The 7897-nt window shown below is 55.3% G+C and overlaps 1 protein-coding gene across 1 annotated transcript; it reads right to left on the reverse strand.

Annotated features, from left to right (window-relative positions):
• Positions 1-1937: 1937 nt before the first annotated feature.
• On the reverse strand, positions 1938-7591 carry CD79B (CD79b molecule). The gene is made up of 6 exons (XM_032985082.2): positions 7408-7591; positions 5397-5438; positions 4241-4552; positions 3591-3709; positions 3246-3287; positions 1938-2893 (listed from the first exon to the last, which is right to left on the reverse strand). The coding sequence occupies exons 1-6, from the start codon at positions 7472-7474 to the stop codon at positions 2795-2797; spliced, it is 681 nt and encodes a 226-aa protein (XP_032840973.1). The 5' UTR covers positions 7475-7591; the 3' UTR covers positions 1938-2794.
• Between the last annotated feature and the right edge of the window lie 306 nt (positions 7592-7897).

Below are 7897 nucleotides of genomic sequence, written 5' to 3' on the forward strand. Positions count from 1 at the left end.
TGGCCCAAAGTAGCATCTCGTAAAGCAGCGTGACAGTCTGTAATTTTGAAGTTCCTTTTCTTTTTTTGAAAGAGGAAAAACCCCTTAATTCTCTTCAGGGTGGTCCTGTGTCCACCAGCCTTACCCTGAGCATCACCAGCAGCATTTAAACAAGTGAAGCAACTTTTCTTGCAGGCGTGTATGCTCCTGGGTGCTCCTGACCCCCAGCCTGGGCTGGTTGTGTGGAGAGGACCTTCCCGTGCTGCTGGGACCAGTGAGTCCTGAGCGAGTCCCCAGCTGCTGGCCCAGGCTCTGCACGTCGGTGGGCAACGACGTGGCTGACACAGGTTTTAAGTGACGGTTGACTACGTCTGCTAGCTTACTACCTGAGAGGTAAATATTCCTTTTCAGATTGAATTCATGAGTTTTATTTACTGGAACTAGAACTGCTCAGTTTCATGGAACCCTTTTGTAAAGATGAGGCTGAAGAGGTCCAGGTGTGCAAGCCAGGCTGTCTGCCTGGCCATCCTGCTGATGGTAGGGATACAAATCAGGACAAAATACAGAGCCTGGACTGTATATACCGAAATATATTTATTAACATTAAATGCTTTTTAAATACAAACCTATCTCAAGATAAAATTAAAACAAACCCTATCTCTTGGCTCCCTAGAAACTAGTCTAAGCATTTAAAATAAAACAGTAACACCACAGAAAAATGTATTTGCTTCTGGCATTTTAAAGGAAGCCAAAGCCCTGGGCTGTGAGGGTGGCCAGGCAGCAGAGCAGAACTGGGGTCGCCGAAACTGTGTTTGACATCAGTGGCTTCCTCTCCAGGTGCAAACAGCAGATTCTCCTTATTTTTGTACAATTCGGTTAAGGCAGTTGAGTGAGTTGTTTACACAGAGCTGAGAAAGCGGTTGGGAACTGGGAAGGCCAGAAAGTTTGCCTTCCTCTTCCATTTTGTAACTGAAAACAAGGGATGGAGGGATGAGCTCTGCTATTCCTAAAATCTTGGCCAATGTGGAAACTGGGAACAGCCAGTTCACTTCTCCCACTGTGAACACTCCTTTAATTAATCAGTTTTATAAGTAAAACATGTTAAAGTAACATTTATATACGCGTGCATGCAACTAATTTGGGATAGTTTTATTTAACTAGTAAAAATCTGCCTTAAAATGCTTGTTCTGTGCTATTTAGATTGAATAACAGTTTTCCGCGAAGGTGGTTTACTACTAAACAAGAACCATCCTGTTTCCTGCTGAAAAGTCCTGTTTGCTCATGTTTTTACCCTCCCTTTTCTGCCGGCTGCTTTGGGAAGCAGAGCAGTCCTGCCTTCCTCTCCTCGGGGCCCGAAACGTGGCAAGCCGCAGGGGCCCTGGGCTCTCCGACGGGGGACAGACTTCCAGCCCCAAAGTCCTCGCCACCCCCTTGTCCTGCCTGCTCCAGCCGAAGCCACCGAACCCACGGCGCTGTGCTGGCCGTGCCCCTGCGGCCCCCCCGAGCCCTGGTGTTGGGTGCCCAGCCAGCCCCCAGCCCCATCACCTGCACCGCTGCTGCTGCTCCCCTGCCAAAATCGGTTTTATTAACAAAACCAATCAGCGCTGCTCTGCTCCTCTCCGGATGTTTTTCAGCTTCTCTCCCGAGATCAGCTATATCCGGGGATGGAGCTGCTGGTCCTGGGCCCTGTTCTGCTTGGGTTCCTGGCGATGGTCTCTCAGCCCCCGCTGACATCCTGGGACCGCAGCGGTGCCCCCGTTCATGCTCAGCGAGAGCATCTAGGATTGCCCCACGGCTGCTCTCGGCTTTACATCCCTGCCTGCGCTCGGGGACTTGACGAGGTCAGGTTTAGTTTCTAGCTCAGCTAGACCCATGACAAACTGCTCCTTGTTCCCAGGGGCATCCCACCAACACTGGCACCAGGGTTATGGGACCGGGCGTGGCAGGACGGGGCACGATGCGATTTTACCCATTACCTTTATTAAGACTTGAAAAAGCAGTTGGACATTTGTGTCCCACAGTTTACATCTTTCCCACAGGGTCTGAGGTTGGATGTGTCCCTCACCATGGGGGCTTGTCCTTGTGACCAGCTCATGCCTGGAGAGGAGCAAGACTTGTGCAAGACCATCTAGGTGAGAGCTGCCTCCCCAGCTTTTCCTGGAGTCTTTGGGGAGAAAGAGGTGCTTTTGGAGGATGCTTCATCACAGACAACTGCCAGCTTGGCCTGCTGGACACATCCGTGGCTTGAGAGCTAAAGAGTGGCCCAAAATCCACTTCTTAGAACACCCAGGTGGTGTGGCTCACCTTGGCTCCTCTGCCAGGGCTGCAGCGGGGTCTCGCAGCCCAGGAGGGTCCTCGCAACACAGAGAGTGATCGCGCCTGGTCCTCTCCTTCCCAGGGATGGTGGGGCTGGAGGACACCCACCACCTGCCCTGGGACTCCCTTGCGGTGACCATGCAGGAGCTCAGCACCATGCTGTGGGGCTGCCTGAGGTTTGGGGCCAGTTTGCTACCGGGGGGATTGCAGGTGGCTCCTTATTTCTACATAGGCTTTAGGGGTTCATCAGTGGGGCGGTGAGAGCGACAGCCGGGGCAGGGCAGCCTTGGTGGGCACAGCCCGGCCGCGGCAAAGCGAGCACCCAAGGGCAGCAGGACCCGAGCTCTGCGCAAGGCTGCTGGAGGTGGTTGGCAGCCCGGGATCGCAGCCTGGGATCCAGGCAGAGCCGTGGTCCAGGGCAGGAGCCGGGGGCCCGTCCCCACGGGTGCTGGCAGGGTGCTGGCAGGGAGCCGTGCCGCCGGTGCCGGTGCAGGACCCCTCACTCTTCACCCGGGTGCTCCCCAACTGTCCATTTGGCCTTCACGTCCCGGAAAGGAGTGATGTCCTCGTAGGTGGCCATCTGCTCCACCTCCAGACCCTGCACCAAGAAGAAGGAGATGGAGATGTGGGAGGCAGACCATGGTTCCATCCGTAGCGCACCCAACTTGGGACCCCTGGGTGGGCACCCATCTCCAGGCTGTTCCCCCAGAGACCAGGACAGCTTCTGAGAGGGGACAAGATGGAGATAGATGGCTGGATGTGCTCAGAGCTTGGCTTGGTCTTATGAGCAGCTCTTTAAGGCTGATGCGCAATGGGCACTTGGGAGGAAGATGCCCTGATGTGCCCTGTGAGGGCTGGTGGGCTAGCAGACACCCAGCAAGGGCACAACTGGTTATTTTAAGGCTCAGGTCGATATTACAGAGGTACTTCTATAATTATTGCAGCATTACCTCGTAGGTGTGGTCCTCCTCCGGGCTTTCCTTGCTTTCACCCTATGGAGAGGAGAGTCACAGGTTGGGTGTCAGCACCCACCGGATCCCCCATCCGCTGTCCCCGGCCTTGTCTGCCCAGGCCAGGTCCCACCGCTTCCACAGGCAACTCCACACAGGCCCACACACTGGTTTAGATGCTTCTTTTCCCACTTCAGCTGGCCACGCTCCCATGCAACAGCCCCAAACCCAATGCCTGCCCATCCCCATCCCTGGCAGCGTCCTGCATGGGATGCAGGACACCGCTGTGAGCACAGCAGCAGCGAAGCTGGGGACATCCCCGCTGCTGGAGACGCCGTCACTTACTTTATCTAGTAAGAGGAGCACGGGAACACTGATGAAGATGACAAGCAGGATGGACTGGATGATGATGATGGCATCTTTCAGGGTGTTCCGGCTCTGGAGCTGCTGGATGTTACTGTGACCTGGGAGCAGCAGCACAGGGAGAGCCCCAAGTCCCACCTCTGTGCCAGGCTCTCGGGGAATGGGCACAAGCTTGACATGGCCAGAGGTTTGTGTGTCAGCAAGAGCAGTTGGGGGGACTGGGGTGACATGCCCTCCCCCCTTGGCAGAGACGAGAGCATTGCAAACGGTCCTCAGGGTTGGCATCAGGGACCAGCTTTGGGATGAGACACCTTGGGCAGGACACACCACTAGCCAGGACCAGGAAAAATCTGATTTATTAGGGGGACGCAGTCCCTGGGATGTGCTTCTGAGGGATGGACATGCCAGGGCAAAGAGGGGGAGGTTGTCCTGCTGCTTGGTGACTGGCAACAAGCAAAGAAACCTCTGAGGTGCCATGGAGCATCTAGAGTTGTATCTGAAGGGGTCCCACCAGCATGGGGAGGGGTGGATGCATAGGAACATGATGTGGGGTTCATATGGAGGGGGAGAGGGTGAGAAAAGGAGAAGGAACACCTGCTCGGGTGCACGGAGGATGAGGAGCTCCCACTCACCCATGACTCTGAGCTCTGTCCCGCACAAGTGCGGCTGCTTCTTCTCCACCATGAGGTTCTTGCTGTCACACACGTAGATGCCGTTGTCCTCGTAGGTGATCCTGAAGATGGTGAAGTTGATTAACTTGTCTTTCCTCGTAATGCTGTAGCGGGAGGTGTTGTGATCCAGCTCGTAGAAGTCATTGCTGTCCTCCACCGTTTTGTACCATTGCACGTTATGGGGCTCCTGGGTGTAGCAGATGAAGTGGACGGGCGTGTTCTTCTTGGCCGCCACGTACCGTGGGTGCTGCTGCACCATGGGGCACCCGCCGCCTGCCAGGGGACAAGGGTGGTCGTGGCGAGCAAGGACCCAGCACCCCGGGGATCATCAGAAAAAAAGCTGCTCCCATGAGACCCCCCCCCCAGCATCCCCAAATCAAGAGCTTTCCATTTTCATGGATTATACTGCTTTTGACCATTCAGCTTTGTTTGGTGAATCATCATTGTCTGGGGGTAGAAATCAGAGACTTTTGGTATAAACGTGCTTTTAGTGGAAACTCCAGTTTTTTGAGAGTGGCTTCACTCAAATACCTTTTTGCTTCTCCCACCCCTTTCTGCGTACGTACATCTTGTTAGTCCCAGCTCCAAAATTACAGCCTGTGCTGGCACACACCATGGAGCCTTTGCTAGGACAGCCCCATGTCCCCACCTGGCTTCTCTCATGCTTCTACATTTTTTCTATTTTGCCGTTTTTTTGTATTTTTGCCCATCTTTTGATCCCAGAGCTGGTGAGTTTGAGGACTCGTTTGGGTTGCAGAGCTCATGCTTCCTACCCTGTGGGTGGGAATGGCACAAGTGCTGCGTGCATGAGAACCAACGCCTGCTCCCAAGGCATGGCTTGTTGATGCAGTGTGCTCTGCAAACTCAGAGGGAAAACGTGTGTGCTTAGGAAAGATGAAATGGATGCGGCTTTGCAGAGGGAGAGCAAGGTGCAGGACTGGGGAAATGCCATGGAGGGGGTCACAGCTTGGGAATTGTCTTTATGATGGAGAAGGCCTGTGGGTGATGGGACACGTCCAGCTCTGCAGGGGACCGGCACCTTCATGGCACAGCCAGTGGGGCAGGAGGGACCCAGGGGACACTCGCAGGGAAAGAGCCTGATGGGTCTGGGAGTTACCTGTGCTGTTCGTGGTGTTGTTCTTGTCTGCTGAGATCCCACCTGCAAGACAGAAACGCCCTGAGATAGTGGCCAGGAGCCCATTTAGGGTGTCCCACGTTGGATGGCATGTACTGTGGGTCCTTTGTTCCCAGTCCATACGGGATGGAGCCCTTGGAAGCATCAACCAGAGCCCCACTCAGAGGACATGGAGCAGCGCAGATTTGGGTACAAATGCTTCTGTTTCTATCCCTTCTGAACCTTCTCTCACTAAATTGCTTTTTGGTTGAAATCCCAGTGAAACCTGCTTTTGCTATTAATATCCCCCTAGGCTGGCACCTCTCAGAAAGGCTCCAGATAGACTCATATCTCTTTATTTACACTTTTCCTTTTCAGAATCAACCAGAAACACTTTCCCTGCTGGGCCTTCCCTGGGCTTGGAGCCCTGTGATGGCCAGGGGGGTTCTCGGACGCCAGGCCCATGCAGCCCCCTGGGACCAGGGCTGGATGGAGTTGTGGGACCTGCAATGCAGCGCAGGAAGCGGGATGAGGCGGGGACCCACCAGCACCCATGGGTGCCCCTGCCCACAGCTCCAGTGCCCCTGTGCCTCGGTTCCTCTTGCTGCAGCTGGGCAGGAAGCACCAGCGCTGTTTACCGCACCGCTTCAGCGCCCAGCTCCGTCCGCTTGATGAATATCTGCCAAACCCCGTGGTGGGGAAGCTGGCATGGAGGCGGGGGCTGCACCACCTCCCAGCACATTGGGGCAGCTGTAAAACTCCCCCCAGAAGAAGAAAAGAAGGAAGGAAGGTTCAAATCCCTAGCCTGAGCTTTGCCCCGAGCCTTGCCACCCTGCTGCAGACCTTCCTGCACGCACCTCCTGGCTCAGCCCCTCCCTGCCCCAGAGCCTATTCCAGGCCTTGTTCACCTCCAGCACCTACACCTCTGCAGGCAAACTCTCCCCTCCAGCCTCATTTAATTTTCTTCCAGGATGGGGAGAGGCGCCTTGTCCGGGCTGTGCCTTGGTGTCCGTGCCACCTGCAGTCCTGCTGGCCAGCTGAGAGGCAGGGCTTTGCTCTCCGTGTTTTGTTGGTGTTTCTAAATGATGACCAGGCTGGTCCCTCGCCCTGAAAGTCCTCACACCCCTCGAAGCCAAGATTTCCATTACAACCACAGGTGGGCTGAGCTTCCCCTGTCTTCTCTTGAAGCCACCACAAGATCCAGGATGAAACCCTGTGACCTTGAATCTGTGCTGGACTTGGGTGGCCACCCATCAGAAGCCCTCTAAGTGCCCTTTCTCCTGAGGGCACAGGTTTCCCCAGCTGAGGGTGGGATCTGCTGCAGGTTTTTCTGGGTGTCTTTTTTTTTTTTTTTTTTGTCTTGCACCAAGCAAGAGAGCTTGGAAGGGGACAGGAGCCATGTCCTGAGTTTAGCTGCTGCTTTTTCATGGGGTTGCAAAGGGGAACAGCATAGGAATGTTCACACAGGGCCCAGAAATCACTCTCAAAAGCCTTTTTCCTGTCATTTCTCCTCTGCTCTCGGGCACTGAACCCCGTGGAGCAAAGGGATGTGGCTTGGCTATGGTCTCAGCAATGTGCTGGCCCTGTCCTCAGGCCTCTGAGAGCAATAAATGGTAAAAAAAACTGCAATCCTTTTTTCCTGCCACCTGCAACCACAGTCAGGCAGGCTCTGCACCCACTTGGCACCGGCCTCCTGCCAAAGCCGGCCAGCCACCCAAGAAAGTGTCCCATGTCTGTGCTCCTCCCTGCACCCCAACAGCAAGCAAACCCCAAAACCTGAGGCAGGCGTTGAGCCCCGAGCCCCTGCGGGTCCTCCCCAGCTCCGCTGCGCCTGGGGCTGGCTTCCTGCACAAAGCAGGGCTAAGAGTGGCGATTGCAAAGTTTAAAACTAAAGCATTTAAGGCCCAGATCTGGGTGAAGTCCCTCATGGCACTGAGCAAGGGAGACGTGCTGGCGCGTCGCCTGGGTGCACGTTTCTTCGTTCTGAAATGCAAAGCCCATGTTTGACGCCTACCTGTGACCAGAGCCATCAGCCAGAGGTTTGCCAGAAGCACCCAGAGCCTCGTGCAAAGATCAGCCATCTTTCACTGCAAATGGCTGGGAAACATCCAGTCGTCAGCCCTCGCTTCTGCAAAACACAGCGGTCGCTCCAACTGGCTTGGCCTCCGTACCTAAAAATGGCAAAGCTGCTGCTACACGAGACGGCCCCTTTCCTGCTCATGTAAATCCTCCCCAACGGGGACTTTCCCCTCGGGGCTGGTTTTGAATGCAGCGCAGACGCTGGGGTGGCCGATGCCCAAACCCTGGGCACCGGCCAACCTCGTGTCTCCAGGCTGTGCTCGTCATGGTGGGGTTGTTTGATGGCAGTGACCATGGCCGGTGCGGGTCTGCCCCTGAACTGGAGATGAGCCCATTGGCGAAGCGCTTGGCGATGAAAAACCTGGGCTGAGCACGGGGGATGTGCCCAGGGAGTGGGATGGGACCACTGGCACTGCCACATCCCT

This window comes from Tyto alba, unplaced genomic scaffold, assembly GCF_018691265.1.
Source record: "Tyto alba isolate M040663 unplaced genomic scaffold, T.alba_DEE_v4.0 Super-Scaffold_12, whole genome shotgun sequence".
NCBI lineage: Eukaryota > Metazoa > Chordata > Aves > Strigiformes > Tytonidae > Tyto > Tyto alba.

What these genes read in the sequence shown, in the direction of transcription:
- CD79B (XM_032985082.2), bottom strand. Translation starts at nt 7,474, where the DNA reads ATGGCTGATCTTTGCACGAGGCTCTGGGTGCTTCTGGCAAACCTCTGG. An exon ending in GCTGATGGCTCTGGTCACAG is followed by an intron (nt 5,439 to 7,407) that starts GTAGGCGTCAAA and finishes TCTGTCTTGCAG; the next exon opens with GTGGGATCTCAGCAGACAAG. An exon ending in CAACACCACGAACAGCACAG is followed by an intron (nt 4,553 to 5,396) that starts GTAACTCCCAGA and finishes GTCCCCTGGCAG; the next exon opens with GCGGCGGGTGCCCCATGGTG.